Source organism: Clinocottus analis, unplaced genomic scaffold (assembly GCF_023055335.1).
Source record: "Clinocottus analis isolate CAN_PGR_092001 unplaced genomic scaffold, fCliAna1.0.p SCAF_15, whole genome shotgun sequence".
NCBI classification, from domain to species: Eukaryota; Metazoa; Chordata; class Actinopteri; order Perciformes; family Cottidae; genus Clinocottus; species Clinocottus analis.
In genome coordinates, this window is record NW_027175876.1 from 10,358,238 (window position 1) to 10,381,220 (window position 22,983).

The 22,983-nt window shown below is 41.2% G+C and overlaps 3 protein-coding genes across 3 annotated transcripts in view; 2 read left to right on the forward strand and 1 right to left on the reverse strand.

Annotated features, from left to right (window-relative positions):
• The window catches only part of susd6 (sushi domain containing 6), a 30,148-nt gene extending 28,763 nt beyond the window's left edge, over nucleotides 1-1,385 (reverse strand). The window contains exon 1 of the mRNA XM_068577315.1: nucleotides 1,130-1,385. The gene's annotated coding sequence lies outside the window, so the exon portion shown is untranslated. The remainder of the gene's footprint in view (nucleotides 1-1,129) is intronic.
• A 2,944-nt stretch (nucleotides 1,386-4,329) lies between these two features.
• On the forward strand, nucleotides 4,330-7,713 carry acot20 (acyl-CoA thioesterase 20). Its single transcript, XM_068577162.1, has 4 exons — nucleotides 4,330-4,617; nucleotides 5,762-6,328; nucleotides 6,402-6,604; nucleotides 6,965-7,713. The coding sequence occupies exons 2-4, from the start codon at nucleotides 5,872-5,874 to the stop codon at nucleotides 7,550-7,552; spliced, it is 1,248 nt and encodes a 415-aa protein (XP_068433263.1). The 5' UTR covers nucleotides 4,330-4,617; nucleotides 5,762-5,871; the 3' UTR covers nucleotides 7,553-7,713.
• Nucleotides 7,714-9,454: 1,741 nt separating this feature from the next.
• Nucleotides 9,455-21,434, forward strand: gpr176 (G protein-coupled receptor 176). The gene is made up of 3 exons (XM_068577279.1): nucleotides 9,455-10,354; nucleotides 16,446-16,698; nucleotides 19,238-21,434. The coding sequence occupies exons 1-3, from the start codon at nucleotides 10,126-10,128 to the stop codon at nucleotides 20,475-20,477; spliced, it is 1,722 nt and encodes a 573-aa protein (XP_068433380.1). The 5' UTR covers nucleotides 9,455-10,125; the 3' UTR covers nucleotides 20,478-21,434.
• Nucleotides 21,435-22,983: the final 1,549 nt, after the last annotated feature.

The following is a 22,983-nucleotide window of genomic DNA, read 5'->3' on the forward strand; positions in this document are numbered from 1 at the left end:
AATCTTACCAAGTGGGGTTAGCTACTGCAGTATAAAGAGTGTGGGGCAAATACATTATCATCTCCTCCCCACAACAATTTGATCAAAACATTGTTAGACACAGGACATCAAACTATTTGCTTAGTGGAAAGCATAGTCCTGCCTTCCTCTCCCTGACTTCATTTTGTCTTTTGGAATATACATGTCATCTTTGTTCCACATTATAAATATAATTAACATGTCATCTTTGGACTTCTCTGTCCTTTGCTGTGGCGTGTCATTTCTCACCCTGCCCAGCAAACAGGAACCACGAAAAATCGTGTTGGTACATAAGCGAGGCAGTGGTAAATTACAATGTCGGGTATATCTGAGCATGACAGACCCTAAAACTCAAATCTTTGCAACTGTATGAAACGTGGTCAACTGCCTTCATGGCAGCTGTAAAGCAGAGTCACACGCTTCGACACGTGCAACTGTACAGCGAGCAATTTAAACAAAGAGTGTGGTGGGCTGCCAGGACTACACGCACACACACAGCGAGGACAAAAACAAAGACAAAACCAAGGCAAACTCATTCTAACAAAGTGGCGACACATACATTTGTTGGGTCTTTGTCTCAGCTACTCTCACACCATAAATAATTCCGAAAACCTTTTGTTCGACAACGTTTGTATCTGTACTCCGTATTATTGTCCACATTATGTAAAACACAACAACACAGTAACGCTAACAGGCTGGACCAACTACCTACTCGAGCCGGTTTTCGATTGTATTGTCTCGCTAAGCACTTTTTCAAGGAAGGGTGTGTTAGCTTTCTGATGAACAATTAAAGTCGACAGAATACGTAACCCGACAGAAACAACATGTATCATAGCGTTCACGAACAGCTTATGAACGTGTGTCCCTGACCACTGCTAGCTTAACAAACGACACACTTAAGCTAGTTAACGGCTACGTTAGTTGAGGAAAACACAATTGACAACTCACTTTTCTCCTTGAGGAAATCAAGAAATGTTGCTCTAGCGTGGGAAACGTTTCCCCTTGATTTTGATAATACACTCAACAAATGCAAACGGGTAGGAAATAGACAGACAAGAGATATCATAGTGGCCTATGTGTGCTTAGCTTGCGAAACACGGGCAAGACTCACCAGCGTAAAGGTTAATAGCGGCGAGCCCTCCTCTCACTGCTTCACACTCGATGCATTAATGGTTGTAAAAAATTGACACACCCAAAAACCAGAAGGTGGCTAAATAATAATTTAAACAAATAGTGTTTTCGTCGTCTAGTTCCGTCAGTACTGTTCCGCGTTGTTCCTTGTCCTCCTCGACTCGCCAGCTCCTTATTTTAGGTGAGCGGAAACGCTCGCGGTGAGAACTCTACCAGCTGCCTCGCTCTCGCGCGGTCTCCATGGCTACCTCGTTAAAAGGGCGGATCCTAATCTGTCAAGCCAACCACAAGGGTCGACTTCAAAATAAAAGCACAGCATTTGGTGGGGAAATGGGGGAGACAAAAGAAATCAAGAAATACACACAAAAAAATAATAAAAAACTGCAAATATATTGTCTAAAAAAGTATTGCATTATGAGGCATGTGCCATTATAGAGTAGGGTCTATATACCTGTTTTGACGTACACATTTCATGAATAAAACAAAAAATAATATTCCACATCTCAATAGTTGTGTATTTTACTTTTTGCTGCTTTGATGTTTATAGCTTGAGCTAAAACCTACTGTGATGTGTTTTGCTGCACCTGCTTTGTCTGAAATACGTATCTGCAAAACTAACCGCCAGCTACACCACCTGAAAGGTTCTTATTGTTATTGTAATATCTCCTTCATCTCTAAAATATCTTTTAACTTGGCTGTAGCTTTTGCTAGGCTATTTCATTAGAGTATTACATGTGTTTTTTCTTTGTAACGGTAACTGCTGGAGAGAGTGCATCATCACGGTGTGCATATGCACTAAATACACACTCAGATGACTAGCTCCTTAATACAAAAGATGATGAATAAATAGACATGTGAGTTTAATGTTCTTATAAAGTATGCATATATTCCATCATAGGACATACATTACTGCAATGCATTTACACAATGTGCTTACAGTTAGAAGACACAAGCAAATGAGTGGGTGGAAATGTGACTTTCCTTCAATCAGAAGGGAAAAAGAGTGAGATCTCTCATCCCTTCTAAGCGCAAGTCACTGTTCATCGTAACCTTGCAAAACCTTGCATCACTGCAAAGAAACATCAAAAGAGGCCGTCACTTATTTAGTACTATACCCAAAGAGAGTACATGTCAGCAGCTACAGATACAATTATATTGAATCAATCATGTCTTCCACATATATAAAGTATGTTAGAAGGAAATCAACGTGTTATTAATTTTCTGGATCCATGAAATATGGGAAGCGCCGGCGCCAAAATAAGGTTTAATATAGGGAAATGTTGACTTGGAAGATATGAAATGAATTTGGCTTTAATGAGAGAATATTTCATACAATAAACTGTAATTTACGCTCTTAATGATTTTCACTTCACATGAAAAGAAATGGGAGCCTTTAAGAAACTACAGTTTTATCATTTAGCAAATATTCTAGTTTAATAGCTTGTTACATTTTCTTAAGGTATTCATGATATTTGTATTGTAATTCATTTTGCATTTTACTTGTTGTCCTCCTACTTTTACAAGTTTTCTGTTTTCTGTAATTACACAAATGGTGCAAAGGGTCTACTCTAGTCATATAAATCATATCATGCAACGGTTGTGGGTTAGGAGATTCATATACAATGACTACAGAGGAGCTACTCTCAATAAAAAGATGCATTCAAGGGTTGGAAGGTGCTACAATGCCTGAATATCCAAAAACAGATCACTATTAGTTTGAAACCATAACATTTAATTTAATCGGCACAACATAAGTGTCAGACGTTAATGTTGTCTCCCTCTTTGGTTTCTACATTTCCTCCTGTCTTATTTCCTTCTTATCGATGAAGGAATCCACTCTCTTTTTAATCCCTTTGGGTTTGAATCCCTGACACTGGCTAGCCAATAATGAACTAGATATACTCCTGCCAAACACCTTGACATGCCATTGAGTCCTGTAAAGAGTTTCTGAAAAGACACCCAAAGGTCTACCCTGGAGGTAAACAAGTCTCCTGAACCCAGTGTCCTGCCATCTTGCTAATTAATATGAAAAGATATGCAGCAAGGTGGTTCAACTAATCAGATAATATATTCCATTGGGGGAACATGTGCTGTAAATGGTTTTCTATCACGTAGGCTCATGTTCTTGTCTTACTGTTTATATGTCGATAACACAAGGGCACGCTCCAAATATCATGTACTGTGTCAGGAATGAAACGTCAGTCTTGGACAGGAAGGACGTCTTAACCTTTAAAGCTGTTCACTCTGTGCCAATGCTGACATCTAGTGGCGGCTTCATTTCCCTGCAAACACATATGGCTTCCTTAAATTAAATAGTCACCCATGATGTTGCCTTTGACCATAACACCATAACTTCAAAATCTCTCGCTCGGGCTTCATTAACGAGCGTCAACTGACAAATACATGGACAATTACATTTCACAGGGAGGGTCTCCTGCTTTCCTTGTTGCACTGCCATCTCTCTCTCTCTATTTTTGTGTCTCTTAATAGTACTTCAAATGAATATTCTCCAAATTCATGAGAACACGACGGGGTGCTCTCACTAAACTTACAAACTGATCAAGGGCGTAGGTTTGGTCTCAGCATTGGTTTAATTAAATAAATGAATAAAAAAACGTTCTGCTAAAATGCCAATATACAGTATATTCTATATCCCAAATATATAGAAAACACTTTTCCCAGTTGTGCAGTGAAAAAAGACAAATTTAATTGAAAGATGTAAAATAAATATATTCTGCAGCACTTAATAGGGTCCAACTGCTGCTCCCTCAACCTGCACTACATCTGCACTGGATTTCTGAGTTTCCTGAATGCATTTCAAAATAATGTCTTAATGAATAAATGTAGACCTTGTGAGTAGTATATGTATTTATTGTTTTAAAAAAAAGAAATTTAGAAGTTTTAGGTAATATGTTCAGGTTCTATCCAACAGCCTTGTTTTCTACTCAATATCACATAATTATCACATAATTCACAATCTAAAAGCGCTGGTGTAACACCCTGAAATATGATATGTCATATGTCTTACTGATTTAAAACGACAGTGTTCGTTTCTAATAATTTACTTTAAATGTGTGTTTAACTAAATTCATATGTTGTTGTTCCATGGGAACACAGTATTGTATTGAGCCGATACAAGAGAGCGCTGTCTCTTTAAGAGAGGAGTAGAAAGACGTTCAGTATGCAGACTGGAGACTGTATGTGTGTTTGTGTTTAACTTGGGATTTGTTTAATTACAATTGTAAACCGAAAAAGGGTGTGTTTGTGGACAGTTCGTTTTGGGTCCAACACTGTCATAAGGTCGGATACACACTCCAGTTTAGTGGGTGGCGGTAATGCAGCCGAAAGTTGCTTGACAACCGCCAGAAAAAACCGAAGAGAAGAAGAATCAGAAGCTCGGATTTCTCATCCTGCACTGCATCTTCACTGGATTTCTGAGTTTCCTGAATCCATTTCAAAATAATACAGGTTAGCACCGTGTAGGTAGTTTTTTTTTTTTTTTTTTTAAAGGTGGTAAACTAAAATACAAAAACATTCTAAAGCTCAAAGCTGTAAAGTAATTTCTTGCTAACTAGCCTGCATGTAACTATATAGCTACAGTTCGACTTTATCCGTAGTGTTAAAGTTAAAGTTTAGCTTTCACGTTTTGGTTGTTTAAGACTACTCGTCGCAGGTCCTTTTCACATTTGGAGACTGACGAGTTGTGTGATTGTGACCTTTCACCCAGTTGGACACCGCCGTGTTCGTGAATGACATCTTCTTAATCAACTAAAGACCCCTCTTCGCATTTCTTTCAATTACAGGCCACATATTTACTGTTACACAGGGCTCTCAAGTTTTGAAGACAGGCAAGCGTGACATATATCCCCGGGAGCCGTTGACAGAGGTGTGCGGTTGTGGCGCCAGCGCCAGTCCCGCCTGTCATTACATCTTACACAGATACAAAAGATACGTTTTTCTGATTGGCTATCCGTGTAGCCATTGCTTTTTTGTTGATTGGCTGATGAGTGGCACCTTACAGCAGACCTCCAGGGGATTCGGGGGCGACGCGATTGATTCCTCCGTGCGATAAAAATCTATCTTTTGCGTCCCAATAATTAAGTAAACAAAGCCTTGGTGTGACCACTGTCTCTGCCACTGGCCGTTGTCCCTGCCGGTGGGCGGGTCAGGAAAGTGAGAACACCTGTGGTTCATAAGTGGCCTCTCACTTAAGAGGCCCTCAGGTCTGAGCTCTCTCGCTCCCTCCCCCTCCATGAGACCCCAGCTTGGGTTTGTTACGATTAGGTTCGCCTTTGTTTGGTATAACTAAATGAACTATATTTGTTGGTAAACCACTCACTTCTGTGTATTCCCCCCTGTTTGTCATGGCCACACAGCCTGGTTTGTGACACTTGGATGAAAGAATACATTAATTTGAACAAATAAAATAGCACAGACAAGTATCAAATACATGTTAAAATACTTAAATAAGAAGACTTTTTTTCAGTTACACTGGTTTGATACTCGATGGTGACGATGTTTAATGAATGAGATGCTGTTTAACAGAGCTGAGGCACACAGATGTGCATTTTATGTGAAAGCTATGACATTTTATTCTTGTTTGCCTTGGCAGATGCAGTGACAGCATAGATGCACCAACAAGACTAGAATACATGCCTGAGTAAAAAGAAAGGCCACTCAAGCCATTACAGTGAGTCACTGCTCCCATCTCGAAGAGCTGAAATGGCTTACTCACAGATCCGCTTGAGAATTCTCCCCAGCGTTCGTTGTCTCTTCGATAAACTGGTGCAGGTAAAAGTAGAAGGACTCACTCCTCACAGACAAGTTAAATTGAGATCCAAACTAGTGGATGACCGAGGCATGGTTTTCAAGGCCACTGCCCTGTACAAAGCAGACGAAACTGGCCAGGTGGATGTCTGCCATGCTCCCTCTCTGGGAGGAAGTTACACCGGCGTGGAGCCCATGGGTTTGTTTTGGTCCATGGCGCCGGAGACTCCACACATTAAACTCCTGAAGAAAAATGTGCTCAGCCCAATAATGGTGAAGCTAGAAGCACTGAGTGGAGAGACGGGTGAGGTGTTAGCCTCTGAAACCAACGAGAGAGGATACATGGCGGAGGGGATGAAGAGAGTACCTGTGCGAGAGGGAAAGATACGAGGAGTCCTCTTCGTACCACCAGGTTCGTTGTGTCCTGAAGATGATAGCTGAGAGATGTCAGTGTTCTTTACTTAACCGCTCCCTTTTTTTTCCAGGAAAGGGTCCATTCCCAGGAATTGTGGATTTGTACACATTTGGGGAACGTCTTACTGAGCCTAGAGCCAGCCTCCTGGCAAATAAAGGTTTTGTCGTCCTGGCACTGGCTTATATGGGCTACGAGGATTTACCAAAGAATCCTAAAAAGTTGGATCTGGAGTACTTTGAAGAGGCTGTAACATATCTTAGGAATCACCCAAAGGTTAGTGTTGGAGATTGAAAAAGTAAATATAATCACAATTATAATATTTGAATGTCCATTATACATATATTTACTTATTGTAAAAAAAAAATGTGTCCAATGAATTAATACCATGTATAGTGAGAATGTATTAGATACATAGGCCCACGTTTTAATTAACTGTGTCAATGTTGCCATCTACTGGCTTCTTTCTGACGGCACATGGAAAATGATTGCTTGCTGCAACCCAAGTTTGTTTGTGCTCTAGTTTTATGTATAATTGAGGCATGGTTGTTATTTATTGTTCTCATGAAATGGGACATATTATCATGCATACAATATGCTTAATTTTATGATCAAGCCCAATATCCTTCTACACAGGTCAAAGGTCCTGGGATTGGCATCATATCAATTTCCCACAGCGGCGGTGTGGCGTTGTTCATGTCTTCAGTCCTCTCTGGGATCTTAGCGACCGTCTGTATAAATTTCTGCAGTGCAAATACAGTGATTCCTTTCCACTACGGAGACACTGTTCTAACTCCGCTGCCCCCTGTCATAAAGAATATCAAAACCACCGACGCTGGGCCTTTAGATGTACGCGATGTCTTGTCTGACCCTTCCTTGGAAAAGAACAGGGCGTCAGTGTTTCCAATTGAACGTGCCAGCTGCCAGTTCCTGTTTGCTGTTGCTGAAGATGACTACAACTGGAACAGTGTTTTTTTTGCCAAACACGCTGCTGCAACGCTGAGAAATCACGGCAAAGAGCATTTTCAGGTGGTGACATACCCCAAAGCTGGACACTTTTTGGAAGTCCCTTACATGCCCCATTGTCCGTCTGGGTTTCACCCAGCAGTTGGGAGTGAGGTAATGTTTGGTGGGGAGCCAAAGGCTCACGCCGAGGCTCAGGTGGACTTGTGGGAAAGAGTCCAGGAGTTCTTCAAGAGCCACTTGGACAACAAGGGCACTTAGCAAGCAATGCTTCATCAAGTGTGTCAAGCATCCAAGAATGGCCATCATTAGCCATGCTTAACCTTGCCTTTAGATTCTTATGGAGGAGGTCTTCAAAGGGGCATTACATGATACTGTTTGAGTGTTCTCATGTTAAAGGTTTAGATTCTTCTCAAGCTGGAACAAGCTATAAATATATATATATATATATATATATATATATATATATATATATATATATATATATATATATATATATATATATATATATATATATATATATATATTTATTTATTTATTTATTTATTTATATATATATATATATATATATATATATATATATATATATATATATATATATATATATATATAATTACACATAACACTCCTTGCTTCTTTCAAATGCAGCATTATCATCCTAAATGCTAAAAGTTTGATTATTTTAGTTTTGATGGAAAAGAGCTGAATAAACATACAATGTTATGTTGTGTTACCACTTTGCATTAAACATTATATGATTGATTGACTGTAATATAGTGATATCAGAAGAAAAACAATCTTAATATAAGTAGATTGTCGTCAACCATATTGCCAAGCTATTGATATGAAAGTAAAACTGGATTTTAACTGCAGAAGACCCACTTACTGTTCTTTGGTTATTGTATTAATACTCTGGTGTTACAGTTTCGATAAGGAAGTTTGTGTTGATCATATATGAATTAGTGTTACACTCAGTAGATTAGCATCATCTCATTGTTTCGCCCCCTATTCCTAAAGCCTCTTACACCAAACTGTGACATTCAGTACTCCCAGAAAAAGCTGTCCCATATGTATCTGTAATGTATCTTGCACATTACAGTGATGTATGTTCGATCACATACACTACAATGTCAAACAGATCATCTTGAAACATAAACACATATTTTGAATAGTCAATAATCCCATTGTTGTGGTTTTTAGTCCCACGTGAAAGCGTAGCACGACGTTGAGAGTTCACATGAAGGGCTTTAGTCCATTTCAAAGGCAGGTGAATGTACTTTGATGATGTAACAGTTTCTCTTCGGGATTTTATTAACAATGTAGCCTGCATCAAAGAAGGGAGTTTGATTCTGCAGTCAAAGACAAAGACGTCTCTCTCAGTCTCAGTTACATCCCCCTAAAAGAACACAGTCTTAAAGCATCTTGTTTGACATCTCAATCACACCATGGAGGGAAAGACTTCATGTGTTGAGCCGATATCAGACACACATCGCTACTGCGATGAATTCCTGCAATTGTAATGCAGGGGATATTTTTTATCACTATAATAACAATTATTAATGAAGAATGAGTTGAGATTCTAAATCTCTGCTTCATTTTCAGATTTTGTTCTAATTGAAGTTGTTCTAGTTTCCACGTATGGATATGTATTTTTGATCTCAATCTGCTCCTCGGGGATCCCCTGCTGGCTTACACGAAACAGAACAACTGAGTTATTAATTTAAAAAAATACTGTTTTGCTTTCCGAAGGTATGTCCTCTCCTATTTTGGTATTTTCAGCAAACCAAAGCGAAATGTCACAAGTTCCTGTGAGAGGACAGTGAGCAAGGCAACACCCGGGTTGTTGTTGAGGTTAATGTCTGGGTCCCTTTGTACATCTGAAAACAACCTCGTAAAGGGTTGGCAAACACAGAATAATGCCGTGTGCCTCATTATTAGAAAGTGCACACCCAACCCGTGTAAAATGTTTCACCGGGTCTCTTTGATGCGTTTTCCTTTTCCCATTTTTTAATTATTTTTTTTTTGAAACATGACGAATAAAAAAGTTCAACCATCCTGCCATTACGGCATTACTGATCAGTGTGTAATCCGGCTCTCCTTCCTCCCGCGCGTGTCATTCATAAGATCCCGTGGAGTTCCTCGGTGCTGTGGGAGCATCGGAACAGGGCTCCTCCTCTCCGGTCTTGCACCTCACGCTGCGAGATATCCAGCGGCACCAAGTCAGCCTCTGACCAGAACACACACTATTGTGTGTTTCTTCTGACTAGAAGGGGGTGCTCGTGTCTTTTTTTTTCTTCTTTCTCGGCGCTCCACGCGTGTTTCACCGGAACGGACCCCTTCGCAACCCGGCGTGGTTTTCGGTGCACCGGGTGTCACAGAGCAGCATCCAGAGCTAACCTCACTGCGCACGGATTTCAGTGACTGATTTCTGCCATGCATCCGCATTGGGGGATTACGGGTCATGCAGCATAGGCTGTTTTTTTAAAATTGTTATGTGTTTCCCCTGTGTGCTTTGATCTATGGTCATTACAGCATGCTTTTTCCTGATTTGTCAGACATATGCACTGACAAAAGATCATCTCGTTGCTGGCAGCTGCACGCATTGCCGACTTCACTGACATCTCTGCTTGCGGTCAGTGTTTTGTAGACCCCCCCCTCCCCTTCCACCACCACCACCACCACCACCACCACTACCACCCTTGTTTTGTTTTTTGGCAAGGCATCTCCATCATCCCCACAGAAATGTCACTCCAATGCGGGCTGCCGACATCTCGCCAGCCTTCTTAAAATAAAAAAATAAATAAAAAAAAAGGATCCGCGGGGTGAAAAACGACATGGATAGTGGGAGCCGGGCTGCGACGGTGGGAGATGGTGCCGCCAATTTCACAGCAGCCCACCACTGGCTGGATCTGCTGAACGCTTCGAGCTCGCCGACGTGGTGGGACAGCAGCCCGCCGCGCGAGGGGACCGGGCTGGATGAGCAGCAGCGCCTCATCCAAGAGCAAGCCTACCGGGACTTCACCACCGCCATCCAGGTGTTCATCCTCATTGGTTCGCTGCTCGGTAAGTCGCCTCATGCAAAAATACACGTATTGTGGATATAAGAAAGGCCCCGACAAAACCCACCCAGAATCCTGCAGACATTAAAACCTTACTCTTGTATTTTTTTTAATGGAATTGCAACATTAAAACATTCCCTTTAGCTCCATGTTTCCCTTAAGACTTAGTTTGATTGAATTTAAATACGGAATGTGCAGCACCTAATCTAACTCTTCCAAAAGTTGCCCGATCATCAACACCTACAATACTTTAATATGAAGCAGCAGTATGGTGTTTTCTGTACCGAGATTTGACAAGATGTTCACTGTCATAAAAGCTGAATTGGATATAGTAAAGCTGTGTCAGCTGTGTCTTCTCAATAACACCAAATGCATGTAGTTCTTCAACCTGAAACCCATACTGGGACTTAAAGACTGGAAAACATGACTCAAAACACTGAATAGGAAGATCTGAAGATGTTGCCAGTGATAAAAAAAACAAAAAAAGCATTCTGGCATTTCTTAGTCTAACCATTGGTCCAACTGCAAACAATCTCATTTAGCCATATCGTAAAGAATGTCACAGTGACATGTTACGATTCTTATTCTTATTGTTTAATTATAAACATCATAACCATACAACCCCTTAAACTTTATAGAAGCCAGGATGCGCTCTCTCAAAAACTTTCAATCTCAGTGTTAGTCATCTCTAAAATGTTCCCACTTAACTGCACATCCTTGTGCACAGATGCAAGTGTGGCATGGTGTGCTCATCTCTACTCGATAGGTGGGAACACTCCCTTTTGATAATACACGGTTCAAGCTGTGCCAGGTCAGACTCGCTGGGCACGTCCTCCACATTTTTCATTAGAATGTGTGTTGCTGTTTTGAAAATAAAGTCAAAACACACAACAACATCTTTGGTCATTTTAGAACATTTGTGTCAGCAGCCTTGTTCCTATAGCACTGTTGTAAGCACTATGGAGCGAAATAGTGTATCACGTCCCAGGGCTTAGTTTGTCGCTCACTTGAATATTAGATATTAAACAGAGGCGTTGCATAAATATGCTAATTAAACACATTCAAGTTGTTGTGTTAAACCTCACAGGTGTTAGCCACCAAGTTCACCAGGAAATTGGCGAAACTTACCGCACATATTTTGAGCTTCTTTCAAGCCAAATCTGCAATGGCACCGTTACAAATATTCCTGCTTCTGCCGGTAGAAGCACTGACTGCTGATGCTGCTGCTGCTGCTGCTGCTGCTCATGGAAATGAGGAAGGAGCTGTGCAATTTGATGGACCGCACCAACACATCAGTCTCGCACAGTTTGATGTCCCCTCCATCTCATCAGCAGCCACCAAACATAATCCTCCTGCCTAAAATGAGCGCTGCATATGAATGTGTTATTCGTCACAAATGTGGCTATAACATCCTGTCTTCTCGCTGCTCAACACACACTCAGACATGATTGCTACTGCTGTTTGGAAAAGTATGGACTGAATCACAGGGTGCACAAATAGCTCACTGTGATAAAATTGATGAAACGGATTGCAAAAAAGGCACACAAAAAAAGACTTTTGCTCTGACTCAGTACAACCTCCTGCTGTGCAGTGCAATGTGGCAGGGTCAGGAAAGCATGACATGATGGCCTTTACGGCAGCAATCTTTAGGTCATCCTTCCACTTTTCAAGATATTAAAAAGGGTTTTGTTGTATGTTAAAAGACAGGATACAGCCTCAGACAGCACGTATTATCAGGGATGTGCTCGATATGTTGGTTTCGTCATGTAGGCAATTTTGTTATGCTGAAGGGGAGAAATCACAAAGGAAATCTGCATGACTGAAATATGACGGCAATTTACCTGCATGAATGTATGATGCATGAATACAAATCCGGTCATGTTTCGCACATGTTTGATACAGGATACAGGGTCATGCAAAATAAATTGTCGGCTATAAATAAATGCTTTGTGTCGGTCCCATGTCTGTGACACTCAGAGATGTGTGGAGGTGAAAAGAAAATGTGACCTCCTACTACACATAAAATGACTTACTCTGGCAACTTATTCGATTAGAGAAAAAAAATAATCTTACTCCACATTTCCTAATGATTCCACACTCACCCCATAAAGTCAGTGATTCAATTTAAAATAATGTACTTTCTATTGAACTTTGGAGCGAGCGAGGCTAACTGTTTTCCCCTGCCTCCAGTCTTTATGCTAAGCTAGGCTAACAGCCTCCTCTTTACTTTACACACCGCCATGAGCCATCCTGATCTTCTGATTTAACTTTCAGAAATCAAGCATCTAAGCATATGTCCCAAACCATTGAACTAGTCTCAGGAAATTATGATGTTTCCCAATCAAGCATAGATCATAGTTTGACTGTAAATCGGACGAATGTGCAAGCATCATAGCATAATGAAATTTGACTGAATATAATCATGTCTGTGAGGAATGACAGTATGTAAATCTCTGCTCTCTATTTCTTCTGTTGGTGTCCATTAATAAATAAGTCTCTCGTTGAAACTAAAGTAATTATAACACCACTGGGATAGAAGAAAGTGTTAATGATTTATCACGGTTATAACAGCTCATGCTACTATGTTTGACACCTGGATGAGTCGATAACAGCAGCTTATTACCACCAATGCAGAGATCAACCAGCTTCCATGTGTTTGAAGCAGACAAACAAAACATGTTTGAGGTATTTTTCACTGCCTACTGGACTGCCATTTGTTAAGTAGGGAAAAACAAGTGTGTTTACTGCTTGCTCTTTCTCCCCATTGGCTGCATTAAATATGGTTGCCAAGGTGTTTCTCAAGTGCCAAGTGAGTATTTCAGGCACAAAGGGACAAAGTGATTTTACAGACAGTGCACACTCTGATTATGAAAGAGTAAATGTCCCAATGTGGTCTGCATGAAGACACTAACAAGGACATATTTTAATAGGTAGTTACAGTTATGTGAAGCCCTTTGCAACCCAGGACTCAAAATCTGCGACACAAATTAAAAAAATATTTCTATAAATGTTTTCAAAAAGCACTCAAAGACTTACTTAATGTTTGTCTCGACAACAACATGTACTATCAAACACAAAAATGGCGTAATATAATGTGTGTAAAGGATATAATGAAATTACTTGTTAGTTGGAATCTGAATTTTTGTCTGTTGGTTACCATTCATAAATAAGTCTCAGGGCCAGAAGAAGGTGTTCATCGTCTAAGTGATGTTTCACACTTTGAATTTCAAAGCTCAGTCCTGTTTGATGTGCGTAAGAGGGCATGTTCTTCTAAACTTAAATACTGTGTTGGAACTGTGATCCCACGTGCAGTATATCCCTCGCATTGCAATCACTTGGAGGGTGTGACATCACACCATTGCAGCTGTACCAAAGTTAGACTCTCACTTAGACTCAACGGCTGCATTTAGCGCCGCTGTTGCTATACAGCTTCACAGAGCCGCTAGCATGGCTACAAGCTCTTCGACGCGGTTATTTATCATATCCATAATCTTTTCTCAACCTTAACTAAGTCTTTTCGTTGCCTTCCTCTAATCATGCCATACCCATGCATATGTTTTGCGATTTACAATCTTTCCCTCACAGAAAACATACCATGCTTGGCCATGCACAGTTTTACAAATAGAAGGCGAGAATTTTCGAGAAACTTGCCATTGAAAGCCATCTGGGGTTCAGCAGAATCGTCTGATATTGACATTTCAGTGTGGCGGTAGCAACATTTTCCTGAAACAGATGGAGGTCGGATGGATGCAAAACATGTTTGACACAGGACACTGCTGTCAAAATTGGTTTCTTATAACCATGATCACGGGCTTTCCCTAGCCAAGTTCTTGTAAAATAGTCATTTGTACTGGTTTTGAACTGCACTGACAAACAATCTTGACAATAGGGGTAACACACAAATGGTTGTTTTGTTATTTACTCTGGAGGGTGTGTTGCATTGTTCATATTTCTCCTTTTTTTTTTTTTAAAGCTTTTCCCAGGTTATTATTGCCTTAATCAGTAGCCAGAATACACAGAAGTTACAATATCAATACATGGAAGTCTGTCCATGCAGGACTGTGATGCAAACATCCTCTTTTAAGGAGCGATGCGTTTGAAATGTGTGCTAGTTTCCCAATCCCATTTGAATCAGCCTCACAGGATGCAGAGGCTGAGCGTTAATTACCGCCACATTAGGGATTCCCCGAAATCCTACGACCGTGTGCTGCTCCGAAATCCTACACAGTTAGACACGAGCCGTCAAGCACACCATGTTCCCTCAAAGACAGCTTCTTCCAGCTCCGACTAAATCCTCTCAGGCCAAGTTTCAACAACCTCATCCACCGTAATTGATTTTTATAGCTAATCTGGCTTTTATAGCTTTTATATCTCTGTGAGCTGTAGTAACCACATTTATTTTCTTGCAATTAAGAATGAGTGTTTGAGTTTCTGTCTGTCCTGAACATTTACAGACATCAGAAACAAATAACCTTTGCTATAACCAAATAACGCAGTTTTCTGTCACCAGAGAACATGTTGCTCCGTCTCTCACATTGAGGGCACAGCCAACACTCTGGGTGATTGCGTTTGGAGAGGCTGGTATCACACGTATCCCTGCGTGACCTGACATCAGTCAGCGTGCCGCAGGAAGTATGACGTTCACCTTTTTTAGAAACCGTATTAACAATCACTACGGTGTCATTGCTCCAAATTATGGAGGGATCTTTGCATATAATGTCACAGTTTCCCCTTTTGCATCTGGTCAATTGATTTATTTACCCTGCAAAGTGCTGCAATATTTTATTTTATCTGCTGTAGTTTATAGTATTGAGTGCAAAAATGCGGCATATAATCAAACATTTCTTTCAGTTGTTCTTGCAATTGTTACAAATCAGTGTCCACAAAACCACAATTTACGACAAAACACTCTTCATTTGTCTTTTATAGAGATACTCCAAAGACCACCATCAGTAAGCATGCACTGCACCTCAGGTGCTTTTCTTTTTTTTAAGAGAGCACGTGTTCAAACTGTTTGAGATCTCGACATTCACATGCCCTCAGGTGTTTGCTTCTGTTATGAGATGCAGGTCTGCACAGTTCAATACAAACAATGTTCTCTTGCAACGAGCAGAGAAAAAAATTGTGTTTTTACTTGCAATTATTTATATTATTGTTATTATATGTATTGGTAATTGTTAAACCACCCTGATCATGTATTATTCTCTTGCCTGGCCATGTGACATATTTCTTTTATTGTTAGTTTGGGCCTTAAAGATGCACCAGTTCATAGTTCATAGTGTAAGATGCAGAGCTTTGAACCAATGCATATATTAAACTATGTTGTTAAAGCTTCTCACTCGTTTATCCAATCCTTTCACTCATTAATTTATTCTATCACAGTCTCTGTGCTGGATGGACACGAGGAAGACTTGGAGATAAACCATCAATCCGTCTCTGCTAACTCACATAGATTAGAGGGACGTACACCCTTTCATACCAATGGGCAATTTAGAGTCTCCAGGCGACCCTACTATTTCCTCTCTAAACTGTAGGAGGAAAATTAAGTGCTCAGAGGAACCTGAACCGTAACAAGCACGACAAGAAGATACAGAAAATATCCAAGGATTCAAACCTTTATAAATGTTTTCGTCGTTAAAAGATGCATTCATACCAAAGTTCAGGGAGGTTTTCTCCAATTTTGAAGGGTTTCCTCCTCTAGTTACATTCAGTTATAGAGGTGATGACAATAGAATTAAGGTGCCAAAGATAATATAATCACGATAGATGTTGGTCCCTTTACACAGTGAAAAGCTAACTAATAATAATAACATAACAAATTATATATTATAACAGCTAAGTTAGCGTTCCCTTATCATTAAAAAGCCTCAAAATAAACTGAACTGCTTAGGCAAGATAGTCTCTTTGGTTGCGTGCCGTCATACCATATTACTCTTCCCAATAAACGTGGCTTGTTGAAAGGCTTTTTTGTAAACCTTTTAGAAGTAAAAATTAAACCTAAAACTAGACAAACAGACAACAAATGACAACACAAAGGTTAAGAAATCACAAGACAGACTGATTATTCTGATGAATTGTTTCCCTCCTGCCCACAGGAAATGCCTCGGTGTTGTGGTGCACCTGCTGCACAAACGTCTTTAAATCCGTGACCAACCGATTCATCAAGAACCTGGCGTACTCGGGTATCTGCGCCGGCCTGACGTGCGTCCCCTTCGACGTGGCGCTCGGAGCTAGCCCTCGCTGCTGCTGGTGGCTTCACACTCTGCTGCTCTGCAAGGCCATCAAGTTCCTCCATAAGCTCTTCTGCTCGGTCACTGTGCTCAGCTTCAGTGCCATCGCACTCGACAGGTGAGTGATCTATACACATAGTCAAAGTAGGCCGAGATGATACAGTCATGGATTATTGTGGAGAAATCGATTCTCTGATCCGTTTATCAATTTATTGCTTGGGCCGAGACATTCTCCTCCTGACTTGGAAGTTCAAACATCCACGCCGCACAAGTGGAGCAACATTAAACTAAACTCTGGAAGATTGTTCTGTTGTAGGGGAGAAAGTCTTTTCAGTCTCCATCTACACCCTGTTGCGATGACGAGAGGTGTGGGGTTGATGGAGCATGTGAACGACACACTGAGCGGCGGTGTCCCAGGCCTCCCTGCAGCGCTAAAGACTGCAGCCGAAAGTAGCCTGAGATGACTGCCACACACACACACACACACACAAACACACACTCACACACGCACACACACACACACGCACACACACACACACACACATCTTCTATATATTCTGTCTCCCCTTGAAGATTGTTAACAACGCAAGCTATTTCAATTGAAAATACTTATTCCTATTAATTAAATATATATGTTAAAATATGTCTTAAAAAAAGAAAGAATCTGCCCCAAAAACACAAAATATGAATTAACAGAATGTAAACTTCTTATGTCACTCGACCCACCAAACTAACAGAGATATTAGCTTGCTAGCTAACTGCTCTAGCTACGTGCTAACAAGTGAGCCAGCTGTGAACATGCGAGCACCACAAAAAAGCAGTATTAAGAAATAAAGTTTTTTATTACCAGAAAATCATGTTATGTGGCACTCATCCTTGTGTTTCTCAGCTCTGACAGCAGCATATAGCAGTGATGCCACCAACACACTAAGGTAGTGCTATCACGTTAGCATTGAAGAAATAACACATGCAATCCCAGCTGTTTGCAAAATTAAAGTCCCCTTATTCTGGCTTTTTCATTCATAGCATTCATAGCACCGGCATGTATTAAAATCCTGCATTTACTTTAAACTGTATCAAACTAGATAATATGTATGTTTCAAAAATATATATATGGGATAACTTCAGTATGTAACGGCTACTGCACTAAGCAACCTCATTCTCCATGATTTAAAACAATGAAGGGCTTCATCACCCGACCGACTACACTGTAGTAAGTTTGAGTATCATACTTTTTTTTATGGCAAATATAGTCATATCATGCAGCTTCAGTTTCACTGCTACAAAGATGATTTTACCTCCATAGCAACTAATACAGTCAGAAGGCTACAAAACCAATGAATTATTCATTTTCAAGGAGGGCAATTGAGGCTGCGTATGTACAGATGGATCGAGACTGCAGCAGTTATCGTCTGGTTAACACACACACACACACACACACACACACACACACACACACACACACCCTTGTACACTAGCATGAAATGATGAAGAGACATGCTCGACAAATAAGCAAGTCCTTCACCTCATTTGTTTAGTTTATTACGAAGGAACAACAACAGGATGATAAAAAATCTGCATATGATAATATGTATTAGATGGACATAAGCTCTAGTTTGTAGGCGTGCTATAAAACACATGATTTCAGCTTCAGCACTCGTTAATATACCACAGTTCAGCATATTCCAATTTCCATCCAGTTTCCATTTACCCCTATTTAATAACAGCTTGTGGGTTTTTATGTTGCAGTCATTTTTAGAGGATTACAGCATTTATTCAGTCAACAATCAATTATCAAAGATATTTTGGTTTTATTAATTACAGTTTTTTTGGGAGGGTGGGCGGGGAGAGGGAAGGGGGGTTGTTATTAGCACATTCACATTGGCTAACATTCGATAGCTTGAAAATGGCTGATTTGTCTTTCATTTAATGTGTTCATTCTTTATAGTAATGTACAGTGACAAATCATATTAATTAATAAGCCTCGAAAATAACACATTTATGGTGTTACTTTAAGAGGCTAAAGGATACATTTGGTATCAACGGAGTTGATAAAAAATAACTGAGCCTCTTTCTTTTTTGTCCGTATCTCAGCTTATATAACTGGTGCATGCATTTTATATTTGTACTCTCTTTCCTGCAAAACCACTTGACGCTGTACTGCGGTGAGAGGTTCAGTTCTTCCTAACTTACATGATGAACCACACGCGCACAAAAAATATATACATTATAATATTTTCAGGACAGGATACAGATTTCTCTAATGGATCTGGGCATTTTCGGTGCGTTCACTTTTAATTTCCACTTGTATGTCTACGTAAATCATCTAATGAGAGATCTTCATAAGCTGAAACATCATGACTGCGCTCAGGCGACACCCTCGCTATCTGCATTTTTCACAGCAGAGCTTTTGAAGCACAGGTGTTTGAAATAAAAATAATTAGTGGCTAAGTTGTAATCAAGTGTCTCAATAAGACACCATTGTGTGATAGTGAGTCAGCATGCCCAATACCAGGAATCCAAAACTGAAGCAGCTAAATAGAATTCAGCTCTAAATATTTTATTTAATACCTGGGCTTTTTCTGCTGTGACCTGTCAGCATTTCTGCTGTGAAAAAAGGCCCATAAATAAGTCCCTTTGTGTGTTTGTGTCTCAAGATACTACTCTGTGCTGTACCCGCTGGAGAGGAAGATCTCAGATTCCAGATCCCGAGATCTGGTCATCTACATCTGGATCCACGCCACGGTGGCGAGCCTCCCCGTGTTCGCTGTGAGTAACGTAACGGATGTGTACGTCACCTCGTCCTGCTCCGACGACCCCGCCCGCTCCCTGGGCCACATGGTTTACGTGTTGATCTACAACGTCACCACGGTGATCCTCCCCCTCGCTCTGGTCTTCCTCTTCATGCTGCTGATCCGCAGAGCGCTCAGTGCCAGCCAGAAGAAGAAAGTGATAATCGCGGCGCTGCGGACTCCCCAGACCAGTATCTCCATCCCGTATGTGTCCCAGAGAGAAGCTGAGCTCCACGCCACTCTTCTGTCTGTGGTGCTGGCCTTCTCGGCCTGCAGCGCCCCCTATGGGGCATTGGTGGTTTATCGCACCATTTTGGCAGACACTACCGAGCTACCCATCTTGCTGTACCTGACGGCCCTCTGGCTGCCGAAGGTGTCCCTGCTCACCAACCCGCTTTTGTTTCTGACTGTTAACCGCTCAGCGCGTCACAGCTGGCTGGACCTGCTGGCCAGGATTCACAGACGTTACAGCCGCCGAAACGCGGTCAGCACCGGGGGTCTGGCCTCCTTAGGGGCAGAGGGTGCGATCGGGGAGCCGGTGGGACTGGAGACAGCCGGCCGCTCTGGGAGCCAGCTTCTGGAGATGTTTAACATTGGCCAGCAGCAGATCTACAGGCCCTCTGAGGAAGAAGGGGAAGAGGAGGATGCGGAGAAAGAGATCCCTTCTCAAGGACCAGGAGGCTGCTCGGGGCCGAAAGAAGACCTTCAGGGCGGGTTGAGACTAGGGAGCTTCAGAGGGGAGGTGATCACCAAAAAGGATCCTCTGCAGGGGACAGGTGGAGGAGGGCTGGTCATCACTAAGGACGGCCCTCCTTCAATCACAGCTCCCCGGGCCTCTCCGGTCCACACATGCGCTTACGCCTCTTCATCCCAGGTGGCGCCGGCTACGCCGACAGACGCTGAGGACTCCACACAGTTTGGTTTCGGACCCTTCGAGCTGCCACCTCAGTGGTTACCAGAGACAAGGAACAGCAAGAAGAGGCTGCTGCCTCCGCTGGGTAACACGCCTGAGGAGCTGATCCAGACCAAACTGCCCAGGCCACGGCCTGAACGGAGAATCAGCAGGAACAACAAGGTCAGCACCATCCCCACCGTCGACCCGTGAACTATTCTGGCCTCTGACCTGCAACACTGTACACTACTCATTACAGGGAAGGCCTCCTGGGTGGGCCTTTACAAGATATTGATGTTTCAAGCGGGTCGATCAGATGCTTGGGTTCTTTTGGTAAATTTAACCCTTTTCTAGAGGTCCAGGTTTTTCCACTTCACTGCACAAAAGCTCGAAGCCTGAAGCACTGCAGTTTTCTTTTTGGACGAGAATCAATTTCTTATTACATATTTACAATGCTGTGAGAAATGTGTATGCACAGTCCTACAAAACTACAACTCGGTGCAGATCCTATGCCATGATTAAGGACTCATTCAATGGCCGCATGATTGTTGAGGTGGATGCTTTTTTGAATCTTCCTGTTTTGATTCGAGCTGGCATCAGCAGTTTAATTAACACTGTACAAATCCAAATATCCTGAGAGATGCACTGATACAGAGTAATATATTTCCATAGGAAAACTCAAGCGAGGATATGGAATCTCCAAAACAACACATTTTGTACTCTGTTGCACTCGGTGAATGTCTCAGTGTCGGTCCTTTGTGGGACTCTTTTTGTAACAAGGTTTTACTTCATGTTTTAAGACTAACTCACACTTTTGCTGGCCTTTTTTTTTTCTCAAGTCCTATTTTTGGATAATTTTCAGATGTCTTCTAATGTGTTAGATGTTGTTGTTATTTGTACTTTAAATGTATGTGTATTTGATAAAGATAAAAAATGCAGATGTGTGCAAATACATGTTAAAAGAATGTGAGTTTAATCAGTGTTTAGATTTGTTTTCTGGAAGAAAAAGTGCATCAAATAAACTGAAAAATGGAAGAATATTACAAATGTGTTTTGACAGGAATAAGAAAAGAAAATCCATGTTGGACGTCTTTTGGTCCCCTTTAATCAATATTATTGATTCCTCCCAGATTTCCTAAAAATGAATTGCTCAATCAAATGACTGTAAAATAAAGCAAATAAGAGATTCAGGCGCACATTTTTATATCAACACACAGTCTGTGAAATGACATTTTCAGTTTCTCTGATTCTGGTACTTTCGCCTCTGTGTCCTTTGTGGTGCATAATTCAAAAGCAGCAGCCTCAACCTGAAGCTTCGGCTGAGGTAAACAGAGCTGGGCTGCACTTCAAATATTTGTCAAGTCGTAACTCCCTTCGGGCCTACCCACAATCCCTTTGCTATGTCCACAAAGAACCTGAATCCATGCTGCATCCTACACTTACTGTTATCAGACAACATTGTGCAGTCATGCCTGACTGGAAACAGCATCCATTGCTGCTACTTAAAAGCAAAGCGATGAGTAACATGTTTATTCTTCTACGTCTGCATTGCAGATGACTGTAATCGGATGTTATTGAAGAATGCAGTAGCTGCTCAGGGGAGATATACAGCACTGAGCCCACAATGCTGCTGGTTCAAAGGGTTTCACGATAAGCAGGAAGATCATTGATTTGTATCAGTTGTGAATGTTGAAGAATACTCTGGCATTTGCTCATATTTTCTCCCTGATTTGATTCAAGGCGTATTAAAACACTCTTTGAACCATTAATGCAGTAATGTGTGTACAGAGGGGCTTCACATGAGTGAGTTAGAAACCGAACTTTTACCGTGTCTCCTATTTAGTCAGGAATATTAATAATGAGCAATGGTTTTGATTTTAAGCGTAGTTTTCATCGGCCTCAAAGGCTTCTGCAACTTTGCGAATGAATTATCGTGAGATGCCGATGTTGAACAAAGCCAACGTCCCAGCAGTCGATCCCACCAGCAAGGCGATGCTTTTTCTGGAGCTTTCGATCGTATCACATGATCTTCATCAGCAGAGAGTCGATGATGACTTTTCATGGGAAAACCGCATGTGGTCATTTTGTATGCGCCACATATTTGCCACATTTACAGTGATAACATTCTAGTACAATGCATAGCATCCTAACACCACCACTCTACACGGGGACTAAAACACCAGAATAGCTTTTTTCTCCAGTAACTTTTCAGAGAAAGCAATGGTTTTCTTTGTGTTTTCACAGATTTTTTTTTGACGGATGGGGTAGTGAAGGTCTAGACGTATTAATAAGAGATCAGAGGCTTACTGCCTACGCAAAAGCTCTGATGTATTCTGTTAGCAGCGCAACCACTGGGTTTGGACATCAATACCATTTAGGTTCAATTCAGTTTGTTAGATTCACTAAAAACAGCTTTATCATCTTGAAAATATCTCTCATTAACAGAAAGGTCAGAGGAAATCAGGGCTGCAACATTTTATATCATAGCAAATTCTTGCAGCTGCAATCCAGACCTTAAAAGTATAGTTTAATCTGCTTTGCAGTCTGTGTAAGAAGGAGCACATGAGGGGTTTTCGAGCAGCAAAAGCAGGAGAACAAAGTCTCTGTTTGTTGTCAGCTTTGGTTTATTGTAATCTGAGCAGGAATTGTCGTCATCTTTGTGTTTTCCCCCTCCCAGTCCTCACTATGGAAAATGGTATTGTGTTGCTGGTGTAGTCTT